Consider the following 23,764-nt stretch of genomic DNA (forward strand, 5'->3'; position numbering starts at 1 on the left):
TTGGGAACCCATTTTATAAGGCCGCCAGGACGAATAAAATGGACATGTTTCTTTCTAAATTTACGTAATTACCTACTGTTTCATTTACTTTTTTTATTTTTGGCAAAATATATTTGAACGCTTTTGTAATTGTGATATTGAAAAACTACATTAATGTTTTTACCCCAACTTTATATTGAAAAAATCATATGCGTTGTCTTTTGAAAATACATAAAGTGCCCCCTAGTTTTGTTATTAGGAAAAATTACCAACATACTTTTTTTAACATAATGAGAAAGAGGTTAGATAAATCAATGCACGAGATTATTATACCAAACTAGAGGGATCAACACTATTTACACCGCACATTTAATTATGTACTTTTCATTAACGTTGCAAAAAATAGTATCTTTCAACACCCCATGACCCTATCATTTTCAGCCATAAAATCCTCTCTTGATCTTCTTTCCCTACCTGAGGATGAACCTTCGACATAGACGACCCACAAGAGCTTCGATGGAGATGATCCTAGAACACCTTCAACGAAGTGATGCCTTAGCACCTTCGACGGAGGTGGATATGCTCTGGTTGAGGCCCTCACAACAGATCAAGCAACACACATGAGTACAATGGCTATGGTTTTCTCATCTTCCACTATCTTCATAATCTAATCGATTGGTCCAGATGTTGGATCCCAAGAACACAAACACATGTATTGTACATCAGACGTTCAACAGGTAGTTTAACGATCGAGCATGAGCAACTCCATCCACCAAAGTCGGATCTAAGGACTTCGTCTCTATGAGATCAAACCGAAAAGATGTTGCATCCCAAAAAGAGTTGGTATTTGTGGCTGGCAATACTGAGTGGAGGGTTGTAAGGGGTGTCCGAACAGGCTGATGGATGAGATGGAGATCACCGGAGCTAAGAATTCCTTGAAGATATTTTCACCAAATGTGGGGGTGCAGATGGTGTATTCTAAAGAAAAAAACCCAAAATAGGGGTGTGCTTAATATTTTTTATGTTTTTAACCGAGATTTATTTAGATTTGAATGTATTTAGTTAAAAAGGGATACAAATAGTGGTCATCAACTAGAGGAGGTAGCATTGGACGAAATCGATAACGATGAAATGTGTTATTGATTAATGCTACATATAATGAGAAGAGGTTGATTTATTTTATTGAGGTAACAGAAATGTTCATTAACAAATCTTCAAATTGTTTAGATCATATCTTCTTTGCCCATACAAGGTCAGTATTTATTTTAATTAGGGAGTGAGCCCATAATGGAAATGACATCAATCAGTGATAATTCCTTGATTTATTAAATACAACACTCATAAGGGGATTAAAGCAATTTTATATACTGGAGTGGACAATTTATCAAAAATGGCAAACTCAAGGGGTACTAACTACTAAGTGGATTTTACACAAACAATAAAAGATAATTTGTTGTCAAACAATCAATTTGGATTTGCCTGTTTTCGTCTTATTCATCAATTTGGATATGCCCCTGTAATTTATTGAACGATTGAGGGCAGTTGGGAGAGATGCATATTTTTACAACTTTGTTTGACTTTGCCCCGCAGAACCTCCATCCTTCTTGCCTACCTACTTCCTCCGACTTTCCTTATTATCCCAACAAAAAAGGGAATCCGGTTAATGGAAAAGACCAAAAAAGACCTACGACTCTTTTAGATACAGTTAGATTCCTGTTGGAGCAATTCCAACTCAGGTGTTATTCACTCCAACCGTTATTATAGCACCTCATCCTAGGAAAATTAACCTCCAACCAGGGTGGCAAATGGGAGGTAAAGTAGCATGAAGCTATTTTTAACACATTCTTTAGAATATATTTAGATTGAGAGATTTAGGAAGCGAAGAGAAGGAAAAAAAAAAAGTTTCCTTCCAATAAATTAAAGGAAGGGATTTGAAAGAAAATTGAGGGGAAGAATTCATTAAACTTTTGTTAAAGTATTTTCCTATCAAAATAGGGTCATTTAGAAGGAATAGAAGACTGATTAAGTTATTTATAAGTTAACACATATTTTATCCTTCTCCCATCTTCCCTTTCCCCAAATTCCTCTTCCCTTAATTCTACAAACCAATAAATTATACTTATATTGCCAAAATAAATATTTATATTTTTCAGTCAATATATTATATATCTAGAGACAAGATACTCATTCATGCTATATTGCAATTGACAAACACAGGATTTTTTTTTACTGTCTGATTATTATGGGGACAAATGTCAATTTTTTTTGCCCAATAATGGAAATTACCTAATTGAAATAAAGTATTAGTATGGAAATATTGAGGGGGGTCGTTTAGGTATTATGTAATTTAGGGGGGCCAACCATGAAAAGGTTTTACTAGTTTGAAAGTTACGGACTCTCTAGAGACGAAGTTCATGAATCATGACGCAAGCGCATGCATCACAACAAATTGGTTGGGTAGGGGGTAGGTACATGAATCCAAAACGGATATAGTAATGTTTTTAGTATTTGTATATTAATATCGGATTGGCATTAACTCAATCGAATGTTATATAAGTAAAGTCCTAACATCTTTCACACATGTGATGCAATACGATTTGTAAGTGTAAGGATCAATGACGATGGTCCATAAAAAACAAATTCGTACAGATCCGTAACCCAGAGCGAATTTTGATGTGTTTTGAACATGGATTTCCAACACCTCTAATCGACCCACAAAAAACCCTAACCCCAACGTCATTGAAATAGAAGAACCCCCAACTTCCAAAGAGATCAGAGATCTTAACCAATGGTTATTTTCTCCTCCAAACATATATTTGAATTAATCACGGAAATTAAAAAAAAACACATATATTTAAACTATAGAATAAAAAAAGAAGTATTATGCACTAATTAAAAGAGAGAAAAACATAGTATGATTAATTGACCAGGGATGCAAAAGAGAAAGGTGTTCAAGTAGTTCTCGAAGGAATAATCAGTCAAAGGAAGAATCGGGGCTTGGTTCATTGGTTGGCACAGTAATGACACGTGGAACAGTGTGTATTTTGACTAACATAACATAATCCAATTAATTAATTAAATAAATATGATTGGCAATTATATGTCATTAAGACCAATCATAGCCAGGTATATGTTCCAAATTCAACGACACAGTACTCAGTCGACTTGGTAATTGATATGTTATCTTGGATGCTCTTTTTTCAAACACATTACAGTCAGTAGTACTCGTAATGAGTAGTTAACCATGCTAAGTATACCAACATTTGTGACGTGGATTGAGAACCGCGATACCTGCAAGAAAAAGAACAGACAACCTTTCGTGGCTTGGGATGCTCTGACGCTCAAATTAGTGTCTTTCTCAATAATCAATCAAGTATCTGATGTCGCAATTGGGAGTGCATATCTCGTCTAATATAAATAGTCTTTTTTATAGGCGCTCTAGTCATTCGTTGGGATCTTCATATCCCGTTGTTAAATCTGTTACAATAGGGTTTGGAAGTTGGAACTTGGACGTGGGGGTTAGATTTCATATTTCTAGGCTCGAAACAGAAGAAAATTAGGCCCAATACAATCTGAACAAACTGGGCTGAGCAGGTTAAGGGGCCCATAAGCACATCTGCTGTCGCCTTTCATTACAAACCCATGGTGGAATCCAAAATCCAATTACACCACAAAGCACACAGACAGTGCGACATGTATATATTAGTATATGAGATAGTGTACAATTGTAATTTTTGCCAGTTCTATGGAAATCCATACCACACCGAATCGTATGGACTCGAAAGATTTTGCATTCGATTTTCATTTAGAGTAATATCTTTGTGGTCACGCTCTGGACTTTGATCCAACTTATCTTGTTATCATATAAAAAACTTCTGCATACGTAAGTTTAATTACCCAAATTTAAACTCATATCGAATATTAAAAAAAAACTTTATATAATATCATATTGGTTAAAAAAAACAAAATCATATTGGTTAAAAAAACATACATTGGACAAAAGAGTATAAATTGCACTGATGCCAATGCAAAATAAGTCCATATTCCTTGGTTACATTAAAGCTAAGAGCCAAAAAGGGAATCAGTGCTGTATTTGGCAGCTACCTTTACACATGAAACGATATATTCCGTGTCCCACCACAAACAATAATGTCCTTCTCGAAATCATTTTTTCCTTCTCAACATTTTTTGTTGAAATACGGTATTTTAGGATAATGTTTGAGATACTTAAAAACCCCATTTAATATGAAATATTGGAGGTAAAGTAGATTATATATGTGTTTTTTTTTATCAATAGCTATTTTAATATCATTTGTGAGACTTTTAGGGGTCAAATTTAGAATATCTAGTATTGTCATTTTTTGAAATATCATTGAGAAATTTGTTTCCCATTGGAATCGAATCTTGAACACATATATTCTTAACTCAATTGATTGTCAATCAAATAACTGTTCATTGGTTTTTTTTTTAAATATTGAGAAATATGTTTTATATTAGAATCGAATTTTAGACATACATATATCTAACCCAATGGATTATCAACTACGCCACCTCACTCTCTCTTTAGTCTTCTTAAGAAAATCGAAACCTCTGTGAATGTGATACTTTAAAAAATTTATCCCACCAAACATAGACTTTATTCCCATACTTTTATGCATTTAGTGAGAGGATGTCCAACACACTCAGACATGATTTGTGCCCCCCTGAAGTTCTCTATATATATTAGCCTCTACTGTGAGAATCGAAATCAAATACGTCTCAAAAACCCAGAACTCCTTTCCCTTTCTCTGTGCAGAGAACATCCATGGCGGCTCCAACTCCTTCTTTTACCATGGCGCCCTGTGTCAATCCGGTTGCTGTGGGTGGTCTCTCCATTTTGTTGTCTGTTCTATTTGTCAAAAAGCTCATATCCAATCGAAAGAGGGCAAATTGCAGACTCCCTCCCGGTAAAGTTGTTTTCTTTTTCAACTGAATCTTGATCTTGACCACCTATTTTGGTTTCTGATTTGATGTTTTTGGTGGGTTTTTGATGCAGCTGTTCCGGGGTTGCCAGTGATAGGGAATTTGTTGCAACTGACGGAGAAGAAGCCACACAAGACGTTCACGAAATGGGCAGAGGTTTATGGACCAATCTATTCCATCAAAACCGGAGCTTCCACCGTCATCGTTCTCAATTCTGCTGAAGTTGCAAAAGAGGTTATTCATTTTAGTTTTTAATCCTCACCACGATGGTCGTATTCAAACTCACTTTTCTACCGTTAATCAGTATATTGAAAATTCGCTATCACGTGGGATTTGGTGGGTGTGACTGAGAATTAGATTCAATTGACGTTATTAAGCTTGTCTTACATCTTAGAGACGGATGTTGACTAAAAATCTATATAATATCAGCAGTTAATTTAGTCGATTTCAGTGGGCAGAACTGTTTTTTTTATTCTCCCCTTTTGTCCTTTTTGGCGTTTGTTTGCAAAGATTTCTTTATTATTTTAGAACTAGAAAAACAATTAGGGGAAATACCATTTGGACTATTTTACGTCGGACTCGAATAGGTTTATTTGCATTCAGTGCATTGGTTTTATTTGCTTTCAGTTGAGTTTTGATAATCACCTATCATTATATTTGTTTATGTTGAGAATCATATCATTTTGTCTTTCTTCAAAGTTGTTTGAAAAGAAAGCAATTTATCTCCTTTTGGAGGTTTTTGAAAAGGTTCTTTCTGTTGTGCTCATGTAATAATCCTGTAAGCAAATGCAATTTAAAATATATCATGTAATACTAGCATTATAGGAAAATGAACTAAATATTGTCAACCAATCACTTATAAAAATGAGAAGTCGACTGATTAGTGATGGTCATGATTATGATGGGATTTGGGATTGAAACTAATTCTAGCGTATCTGCTACCCAGATGTTTCACCACCTTATAATCCATAGTATTCATCAAAATACATATTCTGCTATCAACCAAACATTGCAAAATGGCTGCAGCTGTGACTTTTGATACATTTTCAGGCCATGGTGACCAGATTTTCATCCATTTCTACAAGAAAGCTGTCAAGTGCACTAACAATGCTTACCCATGATAAAACCATGGTTGCTACAAGTGACTACAATGATTTTCACAAGATGGTAAAACGATATATTCTTGGAAATGTTCTGGGATCAAGTGCGCAGGTGAGCTGTCTTACTTGTCCATATATATTTTTGTAATATACAGCTTTCCTAATAATGTTACCTTTACCTAATTTTCAGAGGCAACATCGTGGCCATAGAGACACAATGATGGAGAATATTTCTAGCAAATTGCACGCTCATGTGAAGAATTTTCCTCTACAAGATGTGAATTTCAGGGAAATATTTGAGACAGAACTTTTTGGAATTGCACTTAAAGAAGTGAGTTTCTTCTGAGAAATCTTGTTTGTTCATTCTCTTAGGTGTTCTAGTCAAGAGAGAAAATTAATCATGTATATCTGTTGAGAGACCACTTTGATTGTTGCAGGCATTGGGCAATGATGTGAATTCAATCTATGTGGATGAGCTCGGAAAAACTTTGTCAAGAGAGGAGATATTTAACATCTTAGTGACAGACTTTATGGAAGGAGCGATTGAGGTGGACTGGAGAGATTTTTTCCCATACTTGAAATGGATTCCTAATTCGAGCTTTGAAAGGAAAATACAGCAGACCTGTCTACACAGGGAAGTGGTGATGAATGCCCTTATCAGTGATCAGAAGAAACGAATTGCTCTAGGAGAGGTAGTCCTTTGTTTACTTGAAGTTTAGTTTTTTATTTGAAAAGGAGAAATTTCTTACGGTACTGTGATGCATCTGCAATTCATTGTAGGAAAAAAACTGTTTTCTTGACTACTTGTTATCCGAAGCAAAGACCCTTAGGGATGACCAACTCATGATGTTGCTTTGGGAGACAATTATTGAGACCTCAGATACCACTCTGGTTACCACAGAATGGGCAATCTACGAGCTTGCTAAAGATCCCGAAAGACAGGTGTTTGTGTCACTCATCAAATGATTCAATTATGCTAATTTTCAGGCTACTTGATCTTGATTCTCTTGGAATAACAGGATAAGCTCTATCGTCAAATCCAAGATATCTGTGGGTCTCAGAAGATATCCGAGGAACATCTGTCGAAGCTTACATATCTGAATGCTGTTTTCCATGAGACAATAAGGAAATATAGCCCGGCTCCTGTGGTCCCTCTACGATATGCACATGAAGATACAGAGTTAGGAGGGTACTACATTCCTGCAGGAAGTGAGGTTGGTAACTTTTTCCATGAGATTTATATTGTCGTTCTATTGTTCTAGCAATTTTGACCCGGTTTTTTTTTTCCCTGCACAGATTGCTATTAACATCTATGGATGTAACATGAACAAGAAGCAATGGGAGGACCCTGAAGAGTGGAATCCCGAGAGATTTCTGAATGGTGAGTATGATCCAAGCGATTTGTACAAGACAATGGCCTTTGGAGCAGGAAAGAGGTCATGCGCGGGCTCTCTTCAGGCAATGTTGATAAGCTGCACTTCAATAGGCAGACTAGTGCAGGAGTATGAGTGGAGACTGAAAGATGGCGAGGAAGCAAATATTGATACTCTTGGGCTAACTACTCGCAAGCTGCAGCCGTTGCACACAATGATAAAGCCAAGAAATTGAAAAGGGAAAATCCTGACATGCTAGCTTTGCTTTTATTTTGACAACTTGGTACCCATAAACTTGCATATCATATCTTATAATATGCATGGCCAGAAAACTAGAAATAATCTATGGTTTATTTTGCTGAGAGTTTGAGATGAGATTGTTTTTGTGCTTCTTGTGGTATTATTCATGCATGCAGCATGTAGGATTGTATTTCCAACCTTGGTGAACTTATTTCACCAAAATAAAATGGGGAAAGAAAGTATTGAACAATAGGTAGTTTTATTGCATTTGGAATGCATCCTATATGTGTCATGTGTTGTGATTGTGTTAGGTCATGTGGGTAAGCTCTCTCTGCACTTTTTAGTTGTTAGGGTTTCCACCATCATAAAATATGAAGGCCCACGTATGTATTGCATATGAATGTTGAACTTTGAATTGGTGAATTTAGGGCCAGCGGTGATACAGGCTGATTTTGGCTCAAAGGACTTGTAGGTCATTTCTTTACTTGGATTGGAAGTGATGCTTGGCAGACACTGTCATTTGGATAGTCCATGAAACTTAAACTCGAACCGACTGGTTAGCTACCCACAAATTCATCTGATTGATTAGGTACCGTAAATTCATTCGACAAATTAGTTGGACCGAGTCTCAATAAACTATTTGAAAATAGTCGTGTCAGTTTAAAATATACTCTCGATGTTATGTTAGGTGGGATTCTAGTAGGGTGAATTATTTTCACAACTGAAAAATATTAATGAGTGTTCTTAATACACTAGATAAGGATGAAAAAAGTGCATTGAAACTTGAAAAAGATATATTTTAAGTTTTCAAAAATAGACTAGAGAGTGTTCATCACATATGACATATTGTGATATGTGGTAGTCCATCCTTAACGTGCACTTGGGGCACCGTTAACACTACCTTCACAATTTTGATAGCAAAACGTCCCAAACAATGTATTGCATTGAACTTTGAAGCCTGTCTTCTTCAACTTGGGTTCCATCAGATCATTAATTAATACTCTTTCAACATTTTTTCCACCTTTCACACCTGCAGGTAAACTTCTTCACCATATCCTAAAATATCTAAAATGATGAAGCATTTGGGAGACTACTCTTCCTGCCCAAAATCTGAAATGTGAACTCTGAAGCATGAAATTGGCCAAGTTGGCTGAGGACACACAGTAGTGGAGACACAGTGCTGCGGCTGCTTATTACGTTGCGTGCTTAGCTAATTACGGCAAGGCATGCCATAGACTGCCAACTGTCATCTTACCGGTCAAACTTTCAAACACATTTCTCCTCTTCTCCACTGTCCAGTTCCTGCAGCGCCACAGCTCAGGTCCAGACACATGAACAGGACAAGTCGATGCCCCTCTTATTACCAATATAACACTCTTGCTATAATTAAATACCCATATAACACTGTCCATCAATTATTTACCAATATAGCACTTAATGTCAATGTGAATGGTGTGACTAGTGTTATGATTTTTCAATCACGCCAGACGTTGACGACATTAAATTTGATTTAATCCCGTCACTTAAAATGATGTAACTAAGCAAAATCGATAATGACCCCATTGGAAATGACGTCATTACAAATCTTATTCGATCACACCATTTCAAACGGAGTGATCAACAAAAAAAAAAAAAAAACCTCACCTCATCTTTTCGTTGGTTTTGTTCTTGCAAATGCTTCATACGAAGCGCACCCACAGATCAAAACAAAAATCTTCAATCTTGACTCTGTAATGAAATCATCAGAAATGCAAGAGCGAAATAGATCAAAAGCTTCTTTCTTCTTTTTGCTAGTTTTTTTGTATTATTAATCGAAACAGATCAAAAGCCCAAAAGGAAGTGTAGTCATTTTTGCAACCAGAAACCATGCTACTTCATTTTTTAAAATTGAAGTAGCATGGTTTCTTGTTGATGGCTTGGATTCGACACCAGATCAAGCAAAAAGATGGGTTTTTGACATACCCACTTCCTCTTTCTCGATCTCCATATTGATATTTTTCATGGACAAAAGCTTGAGGTCGAGAGATATCCAAAATCAGGTTTTATGTTAATCACATTGTTTGGAATGGCCTAATTGAACAAAAAACAATTACGTCATTCAAAAAAGATATACTAGTCACGCCAGTTCAATTGATGGTGAAGTGCTATTTTGATAATAAATTTTATATAGGTATTTAATTACAGCAAAAGTGCTATTGTGGTCCAAAACTCGTCTTCGGAGTGATTGGGAAATGAATGAAGGGGAGAGGGGGAAGCAGAGATCACGGTGACCGAGAAATCCGGCAACAGAGGTAAAGTCCAGTCAGTTAGTGGGTACGAAAGAATCTATCCGCGGAGAGTGGCTAGGGAGTATAGGACCCTACCAAGCTAAAGCAGGGGAACCCAATTATTGCTTCCCACGCTGCCCGACACTAATGATGCAGTCGCTTCTATTCTATCCAAACTTTATCGAAGAGTGTCCCTCTCCATCTCCCTCTACCTTGTGACGTACGGTTAAGGTTAGACTTTTGCCAAACCTCCCAAAGACCCAAACTTTAACATTCTAATCTGTCGGTCTTAATCAAATCCAGCATCACATTGTTCTCATAATTCTTCTTTAATCGAATCTAATGTGACCAAACCCAATTTTGCACTTGGAACTCGTCAAGCATTCATGCGCAAGCCATCGCCACACACTTGCGGCTTTATTTGTTTCCTTCCCTTCCCTGTCTCCGTCTTCACGCGGTTCAAAAATACCACAATTATTCAACAATAAAGCATAATCGTCGTACTCAGGACGTAATATTTCATGGGACTTGCAAATAATTGACGACTAAGATTTGTTTATTTATTTCCATCAACATTCCCATTTGCATTATAGTATTATACCGATAACAAGCTCTTGGTAATGGTATACAGTAGTGGTCTATGCTGGCCCAATCAAAATCAAAAGCTTAGCGCTAGTGCAATTTGTAATTGATAGTGGACAGAGATTCGCCACCTCAACAGACGCATCAAACACACCTGGAAAAGCGTCGCAGCAGATCATTAGAAGCCACGCGTTGATAAGCTTTGATCAGTGTACCAAACGCCACCGCCTCCTCGCAAGCCTTGACTACATATATATATAACAGACAAACCCCTCTCTCGCTACTTTCAAACCCAAAAGGCCTTTCACCTGTCGATAGATATCTGGCTACAGTTTCAGACAGAAATGCCGATGGAATCCGGAGAGAAGAGGCAACCCACCGGAGCAAACAACTCCACCATGGCGGCGTCTCTACTGCAGCCACCGAAGATGACGGAGCCACTGCCGTGCCCGCGGTGTGCTTCAACTAGTACCAAGTTCTGTTACTACAACAACTACAACCTCTCGCAGCCGCGCCACTTTTGCAAGTCTTGCCGTCGCTACTGGACTCAGGGTGGGACCCTCCGTAATGTACCAGTTGGTGGTGGGGCCCGCAAGAATTCCAAGCGCAGCCGCTCCTCACCTAAGTCCGTCCCCTTCTCTACTTCTTCTACGGTGAGTGTTGATTCCGAACAAGCTGAGTCTGTATGCATGTCGATGCCTGCTCCCTCGATTGGGTCAGAAATTAAGCCCGACACGGTCTCTCACTACACGAATCTGAATGTGAATGAAAATGCCAACTTCACATCGTTGCTTAACGCGCAGGGAGCCGGGTTGTTTGGCGGATACGGGTCAGGTTATTTGACCGGGCATGAGGAGATGGGGTATGGGCTGAACAGAGGTGGGGTTTGGCCAATTCATGGAATGGGTTATGTCGGCGGCGGCGCAGGTCCTGCTGCAGGGGCTACTGGGTGCAACACGTGGCCTCTGAGCGATGTTGGTGGAGGATTGACAGATGGGGACTTCCTTGGTTGGCCGGGTCTTACCATTTCCATGCAGGGTAAAGGTTCCAAGTGAAGGGTTTGGAAGAAGAAGAGGATAGACGTTTCTTTGACGTTTTGGCTCTGATTTTGTGTCGTTTTGTTTTGGGTTTTTGGTGGTTCTCTGTTTTGGGGTCGGTGTTCTTGGAAGGTAATTGGGTATAAGACTATAGAGAGATTTAGATGCTAAATATACAACAGAAATGATTGGGTAGTCGTAGTTTCTGTCTCTTAGGTTTTTGGTTGTTAATGGCTGCTCTGTAAATGTTTTGTGCTCTGTTTAGACGAAAATCTTTTGCAAGAAAATGAACTGTTACTAATTAGTTTTTGCCATTGTGTTCTTCGTGCTCTGTATGTGTACTGAATTTACATGATCAAATATCAAATTGATTGATTTCTAGATCTCTCTAAATATCTTGGTCGGAGTGCATGGTCTTCCATCGACCAGACTGAGCTGAGACTTGTTCAGAGATTTTCGTAACCGTTATTGTGCACTAAAAATAGTTGAAACCGTACAGGTCAAAGAACCTGTGAATAGGTGCACCGGTTCTCCGCCGATTCCAAAAATGGTTGCGGCCAGGCTGGCCAGACAAATGGAGGGTTCTGCCGGGTCTGTTTTAAAATAACCACAGCGGTATTTTTTTGGTTTTAAACAAAAAAATTACGTGAAAAGGAGAGAATGTTTCGGGTCTATGTTAACGGTCCAAATTTTTAATGTCTTTATTACTCTTGAATTTGAAAAATATCATTAGATTCTTAAATTCGATCAACACAGAAGGGTCAATATCCAAGGGGACTACACTTGTCCCCACAAATTTTCGATAAGGACTAATTGTACTGCCTAATGTTCTAATTGACTAAGTCGTTTTTAAGTCTTCTTGTTAATTTTATTTTAATTATGTGTAATATTTTTTATATTGATTTTAAAAGACATTAGTAAATTACAGCGGGATGCCGCTCATTCCAAATGGAGGGTCCCTTTCATAAAGGGAAAGGCATGAGTCCAGTGGCTATCAGGGGATTGGAGTCGAAATCAATCAAACGAACTAACCACATATTTCAAATGAAGGTCCAGAAATGCAAATATTATGGTGTAAAGTAAATGACAAGACATCCCCATTATAAAGTGTGGAAACTGGAATGTTCGGTTCCATCATCATTCGGAGTGAGCTTATTATTAAAAGATTAATAACGTAATCTAATCCTAATGACATTTTAACCAACACTGATAATTATGCCAGAATAATGATTCACTGTCATCAATAGAATTCTCTTATTTGGCCGACCAATGTATTCATTGCCGGAATGCCTTCATCATCTGCTGCATCAAATGCTTCAATTACATTCTTCAATGTGCTGAGGAATCAATGACTTGCACATCCAGTAATTGGCAGGTCGATTAAGTTCATCATTTTTTCTGGGAATACCTGTTATCCCCACCAACCTAAGACACCATCATCTCTATTTAAGAAGCAATAAAGTTGAACTAACAATATCATCAGGATTATATTTGAGGAAACAAGGTTGGATGGGATTGAGTTGCAAAACATTACAAATCATTATAACAAGACTAACAATATCATAAGGATTATAAGCACAATACGCTTTACCATCAGTGCTTCAACTACAAAAACATTATCTTAAATAACCCAAAGGGCACTTTGATCCAACTCCAGATCTTAGTTGGGCTTGAAGAATTTCAGTGTAAGTCCACTGTTGACCATGCTCCAGATGCCTCCTATTGAAAAGGCCAAACTAAATGCAACTCCCAACCAACCCAGGATCCAATTGAAATACCAATTGAAGCTGAACTTGGTGGGTCTTTTTATGAGAACCCACATGAAGCAAGGGTAAGCAAATGTGACAGGAAGGGTTAGTCCTCCCAACAGACCAGCAAGACTGGATAGGAACGGCAATGCCACACCTATGAAGAAGGAGATGAATCCGTAGAACACTCGGAAACCAGATCGTACCCAGATCGAGCATGGCCTGTTTGTACGGCTGGTGTAACTAGCTTCAAAGCTGTCGAATACGGGCATGGAGTATATTTGGAAGCTGCTTAAGCAATTGAACACAACTAGGAGAAATGTCATCGCAAGAAGTCCTCGGGGAATGTCGTGAATATGAAATGCATATAATGCACTAAGCATCCCGCCTGAAGGCATCTACAACAAAGGAAAACAAAGCAAACAAATGTAACGGTTGATAAGTCTACACCATACAGCAATATATGCATGCTAAACATTTGAGGTATTATATGGCGAAAAGAATATTAAACTTACAAGGTTTCCATAAGCCCAAAAACCTCCAATGGCAATGGGGAACACGCACATGGCAATGAAGAAATAAGCAACTTTGGCTCCTCTCCACATAGGAACATGAGCTGGGTGCTTGATGGTTGATGGCATTGTTGCCTGAAAGAAATTGGAATAAGCTGATTTAGATCAAAAAAATGAAAAACTTCAATGGAAGATAAATTGCGAGTACTTTGAAATAGAGTACAACATCTCTAGCTTCAGTACTCAAAAGAGATTGTTACCTGAATCTCCATCGCTAAATTGTGGCCTCTGAATGCAAAGGCAACAATTCCAAGTGCATTCAAGGCTGAAAAGACCGAGGCAGAGAACGAGGGCAATGAAATGGGTTCATAAGAGATCGAGGATGGCCTTTGTTGGCTAACGGAGAGTACCCATACCATTGTGGAGTAGGTGATTGCTGTCACAGCCCCCACTAGTGAGAGACCTGCAATGGAATTGAGGTTTGGGAGCTGAGACAGAACGATGCATAGAGAAGTGAACACCAGATACCATTCCACTGTTGTTAGAGGATTTGATGAACAAAGGGGCCCACAAACTATCTGGAAGAATAGTTTCATAGTCTCCCCTCCTATAAGGATTAGAGCAGTTGCAGTTCCCGCAGACAAATAAACAGTAGGGAAGAGAGCAAGCCAAAGGCCTAATTTTTCCCCTGAAAGAAACAAACAAAAGAAAAAATTCAATAATTTCTGACGAAATGAATAGATATTTCCGTAGCAACAAAAGACCACCTGAAAGAAGCAGCCCCTATTTTCCGACTCCATTATTCCAGCAGAGATGGAAAACTCTTAAGAGTTGAAGAATATATGAGTAACAAAAAACAACGATCTAGTTTTATCAAGAGCCCAATCTAATTTTCTAGGAATTGAGTAACCTCAAGGTTGTATCCCTGCAATTATACCAATGTGCCACATGTTCATCTATCAAATGAAAGAAATAATTGTTAGCAAGAATTCTCACCAAATGCAGCTTGTGCAAGCTCCACATATCGGTTGTACCTCTTCCCAGGAACAGCTTCATGTAGCTGGACTAAAATCCACAATGTGTAAAGTTGCCAGCAATAAGCTATCGTTAAGGACAATATTCCCCAACTCCTGCAAGAAAGCACAGGATAGATGCAAATTAGGTGTATTGAGTTTTTTCAATCCCCTATGAACCAAGATGGATCTTTTTCACTTTATGTTAGCAAAAATTGTAAAAGCAATTATTAGTATTTGGTGCCTCTCCTATCTACCTTTTCCCTGTCTTACAAGATCTACAAGGACATGGTTGCTTAATGTGTAGTTGAACATGCTAGCTAGTTCATAAGAAACTGACAATAGAAATATCCACAGAGCAAAAATGGAAGTATCAGTGAACCTCTGAAAATAGCATGTACAACACTGCTCATGGAATTCGAAACAGAACAGATTTTAGTCCAGCACCTGTTAAGATGGGATCATTATGATGTTCAATTATGATAAAAGGCCTTATTTAGTAGCTCTCGCCTCTCGCTATCGATGCTGGGTCTATTAAGGGTTCAAGTGTTTACAACCTAACTCCATACTGAGGATACGTTGCTGTCGTGGTTCGAGCCTATTACAACTACAAAGCAATTACTTTATTGAGGGTACACTCATAAACTTAGCTAGGTCCTTTTAGACTTCTTATGTTTGATATATCCTTAACCCCAATGTTCTATCTGGCTTTTCTTGATTGTCATTACATTTATTTGGCTAAAACAAAAGACTCACTGTTGTATTAGTTTAAGCTGGTATATCCGTAGATGCATAGTTCTGTAGAAGGATTTGGCTTTACCAACAACCAGTGCTACAATTGCTATAATAACAAGTAAAAAAATAGTTTCAATGGCAAAAGCTAAAGAATAATTCTAGTGAACAATTGATACTCAGTTAAAGACAACCAAATCTCTTTTTTTTCTTACTCTAAGACTGTCCAATCTGCTTTGGGTTTTGAATGGTAATACATCTAAATCATGAACTGGGGAAAAAGCTTCTGAAGTAGTAATCAATCATAAAGAGATCCTTTGTTTTAAATCTCAGTAAAGCAAAAGAAAATTACGAGTGGCCCCAGTAGAAGAGTTGTCATGTATCTAGAATAATTGTCCTTCCTAAAAAGCAAGAGTAGTAGAACCAATAACCAATGAAATGACCTGCTCCAACTTTTTTTTTTTCATAAATAAAGTTCTTTTCTTTCTTTATACAAAGCAATCTTTGGTAGCATTAGTAATGAATTGCAACATAGCTTGTTTGACCCCACAACCCAACAACTTTATAGTCAAATTCTTCTGACTGGCATGTGACAACTGAGACATTGACGCTCAGCAACTTTGTTCGGTAAGAAAAAACGGTACCCACCATCACCATCCAATCCATTTCTTCTTCAGTTTTAGGAAAACACACAAAACATTAAAACACAGAAGGACTGACTCACTCTTCTATAAGATCATCTATGTTCAATTCAGTACACAGAAATAGTGGTTAATGTCGACGGAAGTTTTTAAGAAGACGCCTAATCAAGAACTAGGAAACCCAAAATTTTCATCTTCAGTCAGGACATTAGACAAACAGGTTCAAAAGCATAAATAGGTCGATGTACAATGAAATGTATAGAAACTCACCAGCCAAGAAAAGAAAAGGCAACAGGCAAAATCAAGGCTTGGAACCCAACACCAGCATTGAGATTGTGAAACGCAGCGTAGTGAGCGTTCCCGTTGCGAGATTCCGTGATGGGTAACCAAGCGTCCTGTGGATTGAGCTTCGTGAGATGACCGACCTCCTCCAAGTAACCCTTCATGTTGACCAAAACCCTCTTCATTGGCGTCCCTATTGGACTTAAAAATCTCGGAGATATAAACGAAGTTGGCGTCCATGCCGTGGACGACTTCCCCTCTCTGTTCGAGGTGGGTCTCGGCGATCTCTGCCCCGACGGCGTCTGTATCTCCGGCGTAGACACCCTAGGCGTCGCTGGAATGGAAATTAGCTCAGTCTCTGGCCTCTCATCCATGTTACTCTCACTCTCTGTTTTGTTCAGTCACAGAGTGTTTATATAAAAGAAATTAATGATTGCGAGTGCGAGAAGATACAATAATGACGACTGACTTCGTTCGTTTCTTTGTTGTTTGTCGCCTTTTTCTTCTCTCTCTCCTCACTGTACTGGTTTCAGGAATCCGTGCATGGGTTTAGCGATTGAAAGCTGAAGAATGTGATTGACCGAACAGAAAGAAAGAAACATGAGAGTTGTCGACAACAGTAGTAGGTGATGTGAATGTGGGTTCCCAACATCCAATCGGTCTGTCTCTGATTGATTGATATTCGGGTTTATATAGAGTGAACGACGGGTTTAAAGGGGTGGTGGTGATTCTACGACGGTTGCGAATAGTTGTTGACAGAAGAAGACATTGGTAATAGATTGTTTTTCTTCGCGTGGTGGGTCAAAGAGAGAATCAATGAATGCAATCCCGGGCTTTCGTCGTTTTGATGAATGATCGTTTTCTGGGTGGGGCCCTTTCTTGCTCCGGATTTTCCGGTTGGGTAACCTGGGTCACTGGAGTTTGCAGGTCACGGTGAACTAGTGGAAGAAGCCAATGTACGATGTGGGTTCCTATTATTTTTGGGTAATTGAGCTCATGCTACTAAACTAACTCTCTCTAATTTTAATCTCTTTGACTAATATTAATCTAATTGTGCAGTTGACTTGACGGGTATGATGAAATTTCATGAAACTACAGTGACTTCTATTAAAGGCACATTTAATTTATGAGCGGACATGTGATCATTACATATGTCCGTTTGTTTATTAGATTTAAAAAATTGATCGTTCTCTGATAAATAGACTTGAAAGTCTCTGATTAAAATTGTAAAAAAATGTAGTGACTTCTATTGTCGGAGTCGTTCTTAACCTGGTTCGAAAAAGAGAGTTGTGTCTGATAAATAGATTGAAAGTCTGTGATTAAAACTACGAATAAGTTTAGTAACTTTTAACCCTCCGTTTGGGAGGGAGAGCTGTGTATGTGTGGAAGGATGGACCCACAGCTATCGATAACTTTGAAAATAGTGGAAATGGTGGTGTGTAAGAAAAAAAACACTTGAAAGATTGTCAGATATTCCCGACACAAGCACATGCGTCGCGCGTTACAAAAGGATCCAAAGCGGAAGCCAGGCGTGGGGAATTGGGAATTGAGAGTGCTGGTTTTTGTTTTTGTGACGCCAACCCAAGACAATCCGATAGGCGCAAGCCAGGCTTGTTTTTAACCGTCACGCTTGGAAGGAGAACACTGTGAGATTAGTGTAAAGTGTGTGCATGCTGTGTGATATTCCAATAAATTATAATCATAATAATGTTGTTTCTGTCAAAGGAGGAACAAAGTGTGCATATCTGTATTATGATACCGTTTTGAAGCATGCAGATGCAGGTTCAAAATGTTATTATTACTGCTTCAATCTTACGTTTAGGGTGGGACTGGGACTTAATTGTGGAATTCTGGCTGGTAACAAATTAGCAACAAATAGACAATCTGTTGGATTTGGGGCTCTATAATTGTTAGAGTCTAAATTTAATAATGGATAAAAAAGTCAGATAATTTTAAACAATAGAAAAAGTGGTATGATGTGACACATCTCTCAAATCCAACCTTCAAAATCATTGGATTCAAATTATAAATTTATTATTTTAAACGAATTACGGAGCCGCTCTTGATCTCAATCTGCTTTATATGCCACAATTTATATAACAAAGAAGAGAATGCGAGGGACATGGACCACGGTGGCATTGCTAATCCGCCGAAAGTTGAATCGGCGATGCCTTTCGGGCATTTTTCCTAATTGACTGCGCCGTTTCTGATTTTTTCCCTTTGATTAATATCTTTCTCCAATCTAAAGTTCATTTATGCACCGTTACATGCATTTTAATATTGCATTTAATTAATTATTATTTGTGCATAATCCCTGATTAAATATATTTTTTTAAATATCATTAAGGAATATATTTTCGTTAGAATCGAACATTGTACAATGTACACACATATACCTAATTTAGCCAATTTGATTTTCTTTGGCATTGCCAGGGCTGATTAGTGTCCGACTAGTTTTTACAACATGGGCTCAGTAACGCTTTCATTTGAAAACAAATGGGCCATTTGTGGACAACCCAACAAACTCAAATGGGCCACGATTAGTGGACCTCCCTTAACCTTGCAGGGGATTAAACTGGACTCAAACACTTTCTTTATGGGCCAAGCCTTATCTACTCGAACGCTTCTTGGCTCTTTTGGGTAGGGGTGAACACCGGGCCTCCAAACCCGGACCGACCCGGTGACCCGGACAGACCCGACGCTTATCGGGCAGGCCCGAAATCTTCGATATCGGTCCGGGTCAAACCCGACCCGATCATATCTTAATAGAACCGGGTTTCGAGTCATTGATTCCAATATTTTCGGGTTATCGGGTCACCCGATAACCCGGTTATTAATAGTAATTTAATAATATGAACAATTTATTATTGGGCTTCTTTGTCATTTTATAGACTTTTTTCCTGTGCTTCTCTTTGTATTTGTATTTGTTCTATGTGGGATATTGACAAACCCACCTCAAATCTTTCTTACCTGTTGTGTGACACAAGCACATAGATAAATTGATTTAATTAGCAAGCCAAAGCTGATAACTATGATTTAATTAGCAAGCTAAGACTGAGTCAACATATTCATGGAAGATGTGAACACATGGGTTGTTAGTGGTTTTCCTCAAATTAAGAAATTGCAGGATATTCTTCCCGAAAGTGACCTGCTTACACTGCACTCCTTCCAACAAGACTTGAAGTGGGGCAGCCGGGGCAGCCCAGTTCCAATATTGGAGGAAGCACTGAATCAACAGTGCTCTTTTTCCTTCTCTCTTCCAATTCACTTCCGGATTAACTGATTAAGGAGTACCAGTCATGAAAAATCCATGGGTGCCGAAGCTCGAGAACATCCATACGTTGAAAAGGAACCTATCATAAACCAAACTTGGACAATCTAAGGAAGCTGGCTGAACAATTCCAAAGAGAGGCACTTGCTGCAGGTACTGGTGCAAACGCGGTACATGTAGATGATGACGACGAAGTTCCTGGGCTTGTGGCTGGGGATGGTCAGAAGGCTCCTACAGAGAATTTTAGAAGAGGTTGTGCGCTTCTAAGTTTTTTTGTGCATATTTACACATAAAAACATATTAGTTCCCACATCGAAAGAAAAAAAGAACTGGTACAATAAAACTAGTTTTAAAAGCGCATGGAAACCTATATCAACCGGGTTATCGGGTGTAACCCGGTCCGAACCCGATAGCCCGATAACCCGGTGACCCGAAACCCGATAGCCCGGAGCTTTTTAACAGGGTAATCGGGTGGGGTCATGAACCTCTTAAAAATTATCGGGTCGGGTCAAACCCGGACCGATAACCCGAAACCCGGCCCGATATTCACCCCTACTTTTGGGCAAACTCTGCTCAAGTGCTCAGTACTCCCATTGAGACCAAATATGAAGCTGGTGAAATTGGGCTGCAACTGGGCCGTAAAATCTGCTCAATTCCTATGCATCCATGGGACTTTAAACCAGTGTCCAAAAGTATACAAGCCCATTTTCCTCACTGCTGAATTCTATTTTGGAAGAAAAATGATGAATCTTATTTGCACCCCATTTTTTTGCTAAGTACACCCCATTCACCCTTTGAAAATACACTAGATTGGGGTGTACTTAGCAAAAAATGGGGTACAAATAAGAGTCATCAGAAAAATATAATGAGGTTGAGCCCATGATTTCATGGTAATTGAAGTCACAGGTTTCACCAAATCACCAAATTGTGCAGACTGCATAATCCTGGTCATGGACCCAAGCATTAGTACTCCAGCAACTCACAATCCCAGATTTCCAATATTCCTATCAGCTCATCAACATCCCCCAGTCTCTGTATCTGGAAGGCTATTCTATGAAGGTACTGGATTTTCACTAGGCAATGGGGAGAAGATACAGTTCTGGCATGCTAGATGGCTGTCTGACACACCCCCTCAGTGAGATGTTCCAAAGACTTTATTTATAGTGTCTCTCTACAACAAAATGACAAGATTGCCACATGGGAATTAAGTTGGTCCAACTACAAATGGGAATGAAAATTCTTGTTGAGAAGGAAGCCCTTCAATTGGGAGGAACTAGGAAGCTTTGGTGGAAGACATGCTGCAATGCTTATCAAATTTCATTCTCAGCCCAATCTAAAAAGACAGGCTAATTTCGAAACTCAATAGAAATGAAGAGTCTTGGAGCTATCAGCATCATCATCACCTTTAATCTCACAGGCAAATATCATATTAGAGACACACTCCTTGAACGCTTTCAAGTGGGTTTACTCAGAAGGGGCTACTCCCATGGAAGATTAACCATTCACTCAATGCTATTAGCCTTTCAAAACTCCAGCTATAGAATATCTGGAAGTGTATCACATTTTGAGGGAGAGGAATGTTATGGCAGATTTGTTGGCACGAGAAGGTGTTAGAATATCATCTCACTATGTTTTATAGTTTTAATCTTCCCTAGTATCTGTACTAAGTCCTTTTATCCGGCTCTTGTTCAGTTTGCCTTGCCTACAGTTTCTTATATTGTTTTCTTTTCCCTCTGTCTCTTGTATTCTATTTCAGGTCATCCATGTTGATGTCCTGCTATGTCTTATCTTGTTTTGCTATACATGCCTTGTTTCATTAAAAAAAAAAAAAAGGCTCAATTCAGCATCATAGGACCATCATGGGCCTACCCTAATTATAAATCATCATGAATGGTCAAAAGCTTCCTTCTAAAAGCTCAATTACAAATACATTATTGTCATGAAGAAAGACCAACTAATAAAAAACATCACCCGACGAACACATTAATGCTTGCATGGGTGTCTCATCTCGAGAAAAAAAAAAAGAAAGATATCACTACTCCAGATATTTCAAAAGCTTTTTTTTCTGTAGTAGCCCCACAAACCCACTAGAACTTTATAGCAAAGAAATAGATTTGAATTGTATTGACATGTTGGAAAAAGCACCTGTACCTAATTATAGATAAACAAAGAAAGAAAAGTCAAGTGCTCAAAGCAAAACCAATATCTTCAAAAAGTGACTACTCATCAGATGTTTTAATGGAAGCACAAGCCCCACCTGCCCTTGAGAAGGTGGTGTCTTTATGAGCTTCAAAATCTCTACTGTTAGGAAAATTACACCAAAATCTTCCATAACAAAAATATCACATGATTGTAGAGAAATTGAAACTGAAAATAGCAACACAATCAACATAAGAATATACGTGGAACAACTCTAAGATACACAAGAATATATGTGGAACAACTCTAAGATTGGAGAAGAAAAAAAATCACGAGTATTGTCAAAAGATAACTAGAAAAATTTCATTATGTAAAAGATTTGTATAACCACACACTCAATTTTTCTCTCACATCTTGAACCCAAGAGATTTACCACAAAGTTATCCTCATTTGCTCTCTCTTGCCTCTCAGACCTAGATAAACAAACAATAGGAATTTGGTTACAACCATAGAAAACAAGTCTCGTATTTATAGAAAAAAAAAACTATAGCCCCGTCAGTCTTTCGGACACCTAGTTAAGCCGTTTGGATGACAAAAGCTCCTAAACCTGTTTTTCAGTGCATCTATTTGGATACCCCTATCAATTGTCCGGACAGTTCTTCAACCTTCCTCAATCTAGACGTTTAGTAACGCCCCTCTGTCACTTCATGCACCTAAACTATCAGGACAGCAAATCCCCTGTTACTACGACAACTAGAAACGTCATACCAGCAACAGATCTCACCCCCACACACGATTCGAATATACTCTGACTTTATTGATCAAACCTAACATGTACACCACAAACCATAGCTAAGTGAGAAGCAGCATACAAAAGACATGTTGTATCAAGGTTCGAGCCTGGCTACACGCGTAGAAGTTGGATGGACCCCACACTAATGGACAAATTGTACATATGTGATTAAAATTGCAGAGAAACCGTTGGTGCCCTTAACTAATTTTATTTTGTCAATGGCAATGATTAGCCAATAGCCCTTGTGTGCTGAATTATGAGCCTGGCTAAACGCACAACTATTATCTTTTGAGCATGCATACGCTCAATTCAAGGCCCATATCATTGTGGTCACCTTGTTGTAAGGTAAGGAACAATTTTGGGATTTTAGAGTGTGAGTTTGGTTTTTTTTATAGGCTTATGGAAAAAAAGAAAAACAAAATTCTCAAAAAGGAATGCTATAAACTTGGTACAAAGATGAAATTAATAAGTAATGACCAATGCTACTATGTTTATTGGATCTTATCATCAAATTATCCATACTACTAGTGTAAAACAAGTGTCCTTCGCAAACACACATAGATAATAGAACAATAAACAAAGCAATTGAAAAATAGAGAGAAGAGAAGAAGAACACAAGATTTACGTGGTTCGAAAATTTGTCTACGTTCACGGGATCTACAGTTGTTTTCAATATAGAAATTCCAATAGTATATTGATTAGGGTTTTAATCTTGATATACCAATTATCTAGGTATCTGAAAATACAATTATACCCCCTTACAAAAATAATCCACCCACATCAGTAATACTCGTATGATATGTTACGTTGCCCTCTCGCACAATTTCTCATTTCTTAAAACTTTTAGGTATTAAGTAATACTTCTAATATGAACTACTCCATAATTTGACATCTAGTTTGACCACTCTTTTCAACTTATGGACAATGACATGCAAGCGCGAGTTCAGTTCATTGTATGTTGGCTTTATGATTTTGTCTGTGGACATTGTTAGGTTTTGATTTAATTCATTGTTAAAACGTCTGCCATGCATGCCTTTTCAGTTATCAAAAAATCTATCATAATTCACAGCGATTGAAGTAAAGTAAAGACGAG

General features: G+C 38.3%; 3 protein-coding genes across 3 annotated transcripts; 2 read left to right on the plus strand and 1 right to left on the minus strand.

Annotated features, from left to right (window-relative positions):
• The first annotated feature begins 4,593 nt into the window (after positions 1–4,593).
• On the plus strand, positions 4,594–7,937 carry LOC120009866 (ent-kaurene oxidase, chloroplastic). The gene is made up of 8 exons (XM_038860595.1): positions 4,594–4,925; positions 5,015–5,175; positions 5,992–6,153; positions 6,232–6,372; positions 6,479–6,733; positions 6,822–6,983; positions 7,061–7,255; positions 7,338–7,937. Exons 1-8 carry the CDS (start codon positions 4,784–4,786, stop codon positions 7,647–7,649), a joined length of 1,530 nt encoding a protein of 509 aa, XP_038716523.1. The 5' UTR covers positions 4,594–4,783; the 3' UTR covers positions 7,650–7,937.
• Positions 7,938–10,626: 2,689 nt separating this feature from the next.
• Positions 10,627–11,857, plus strand: LOC120008599 (dof zinc finger protein DOF1.6). The gene has a single exon (XM_038858975.1). The coding sequence runs from the start codon at positions 10,848–10,850 to the stop codon at positions 11,556–11,558; it is 711 nt and encodes a 236-aa protein (XP_038714903.1). The 5' UTR covers positions 10,627–10,847; the 3' UTR covers positions 11,559–11,857.
• A 1,145-nt stretch (positions 11,858–13,002) lies between these two features.
• LOC120009850 (lysine histidine transporter-like 8) lies at positions 13,003–17,391 on the minus strand. The gene is made up of 5 exons (XM_038860567.1): positions 16,457–17,391; positions 14,797–14,930; positions 14,061–14,488; positions 13,804–13,935; positions 13,003–13,686 (listed from the first exon to the last, which is right to left on the minus strand). Exons 1-5 carry the CDS (start codon positions 16,840–16,842, stop codon positions 13,201–13,203), a joined length of 1,566 nt encoding a protein of 521 aa, XP_038716495.1. The 5' UTR covers positions 16,843–17,391; the 3' UTR covers positions 13,003–13,200.
• Between the last annotated feature and the right edge of the window lie 6,373 nt (positions 17,392–23,764).

This window comes from Tripterygium wilfordii, chromosome 11 (genome assembly GCF_013401445.1).
Source record: "Tripterygium wilfordii isolate XIE 37 chromosome 11, ASM1340144v1, whole genome shotgun sequence".
Taxonomy (NCBI): Eukaryota; Viridiplantae; Streptophyta; class Magnoliopsida; order Celastrales; family Celastraceae; genus Tripterygium; species Tripterygium wilfordii.

Coding starts and splice junctions, on each gene's coding strand:
- LOC120009866 (XM_038860595.1), top strand. CDS start 4,784: ATGGCGGCTCCAACTCCTTCTTTTACCATGGCGCCCTGTGTCAATCCG. Junction 6,154..6,231: donor TTCTGGGATCAAGTGCGCAG/GTGAGCTGTCTT, acceptor CCTAATTTTCAG/AGGCAACATCGTGGCCATAG. Junction 7,256..7,337: donor ACATTCCTGCAGGAAGTGAG/GTTGGTAACTTT, acceptor TTCCCTGCACAG/ATTGCTATTAACATCTATGG.
- LOC120008599 (XM_038858975.1), top strand. CDS start 10,848: ATGCCGATGGAATCCGGAGAGAAGAGGCAACCCACCGGAGCAAACAAC.
- LOC120009850 (XM_038860567.1), bottom strand. CDS start 16,842: ATGGATGAGAGGCCAGAGACTGAGCTAATTTCCATTCCAGCGACGCCT. Junction 14,489..14,796: donor GCTTGCACAAGCTGCATTTG/GTGAGAATTCTT, acceptor TGTTTCTTTCAG/GGGAAAAATTAGGCCTTTGG. Junction 13,687..13,803: donor TTTGGGCTTATGGAAACCTT/GTAAGTTTAATA, acceptor CCTTTGTTGTAG/ATGCCTTCAGGCGGGATGCT.